This window comes from Rhinolophus hipposideros, assembly GCF_964194185.1.
Source record: "Rhinolophus hipposideros genome assembly, chromosome: 11".
NCBI lineage: Eukaryota > Metazoa > Chordata > Mammalia > Chiroptera > Rhinolophidae > Rhinolophus > Rhinolophus hipposideros.
The window spans coordinates 38,373,389-38,374,625 of NC_138057.1; the positions used below are offsets into that span (position 1 = coordinate 38,373,389).

Below are 1,237 nucleotides of genomic sequence, written 5' to 3' on the forward strand. Positions count from 1 at the left end.
CACCCATCTGACACCATACATAGTTATTACAATATTATTTACTATATTCCTTATGCTATATCCTACTTCCCCATGATTCCTAAGTAACAACCAATTTGTACTTCTTAATCCCTTCCCCTTTTTCACTCACCTCCAAACCCCCTCCCATCAATGTGTTCTCTGTATCAATGAGTTTGTTTCTGTTTTGTTTTTATTTTCACATCTAAGCAAAATCACATTGCATCTGCCTTTCTCTGTCTGACACTCCACTAAGCACAACACCCTCCATGTCCATCCATGCCACTGCAGATGACAAGAACCCATTCCCTTCCATGGCTGAGCAATAATCTACTGTATACATGTATGTGTACCACCTCCTCTTTATCCATTCAGCCACTGATGGACACCCAGGCTGCCTCCCCATCGTGGCCATTGTGAACAACGCTGCAATGAACGTATGGCTGCGCACATTCCCTCGAAGTAGCGTTTTGGTTTCTTCAGATACATACCCAGAAGTGGGATTACTGGGTCCTTCTTTGTCTCTTGTTATAGCCTTTGTTTTATTTATTTATTTATTTTATTTATTTATTTATTTTTGATTTGACATGTTTTATTCAAATACCAGTCTGATCACACATGGTCCAAGAACATTCGAATAATAAACCCAAAAGAAACAGATGTGAACGATTGGTCTTCAAACATTATAGCCAATGATGCCACGCTTGCCTATGATCTCGCCGACATAAAACCACATCCACACCTCAGTGGCCACTAAACCATTCAGCAGAGCTTCCTTAACTGTGAGCTGTTTGAAACTACCAGTTTGAGCACTATTGACTATTTTTTTCAAGCTCTGAATAGCTGTAGGGATCTCAGCAGGGGTTGGAGGAACCAGCTCAACCTTGGCATAGTGCCAAAATGTGGCCAATCGAGGCTTCCAGTAAGTCACAGCAGCGTTTAGCAGTGCCGGGGTCTTCTCCGCGAGATTACGGACAAACTGGGCCATGGTTCTCGGATGGAAAGTCCTATAGCCTTTGTTTTAAAATCAAATATTTTGTCTGGTATAAGTATTGCTACCCAAGATTTTTGTTTGTTTCCATTTTCATGAAATATCTTTTCCCTGTCCCTTTACTTTCTGCCTATGTGTGTCTTTCAGTCTGAAGTGAATATCTTGGGGCCGCATAGGTAAAGGTTTTGTTTTCTTATCCATTCACCCTCCTGTCTTTTGAGTGGAGCACTTAATCCATTTCCATTGAAA

General features: G+C 41.1%; 1 protein-coding gene across 1 annotated transcript; it reads right to left on the reverse strand.

Annotated features, from left to right (window-relative positions):
• Positions 1-581: 581 nt before the first annotated feature.
• On the reverse strand, positions 582-985 carry LOC308504843 (ATP synthase subunit g, mitochondrial-like; the record flags this gene model as incomplete). The annotated part of the gene is made up of 1 exon (XM_081066218.1): positions 582-985. The coding sequence occupies one exon, from the start codon at positions 983-985 to the stop codon at positions 674-676; it is 312 nt and encodes a 103-aa protein (XP_080922344.1). The 3' UTR covers positions 582-673.
• Between the last annotated feature and the right edge of the window lie 252 nt (positions 986-1,237).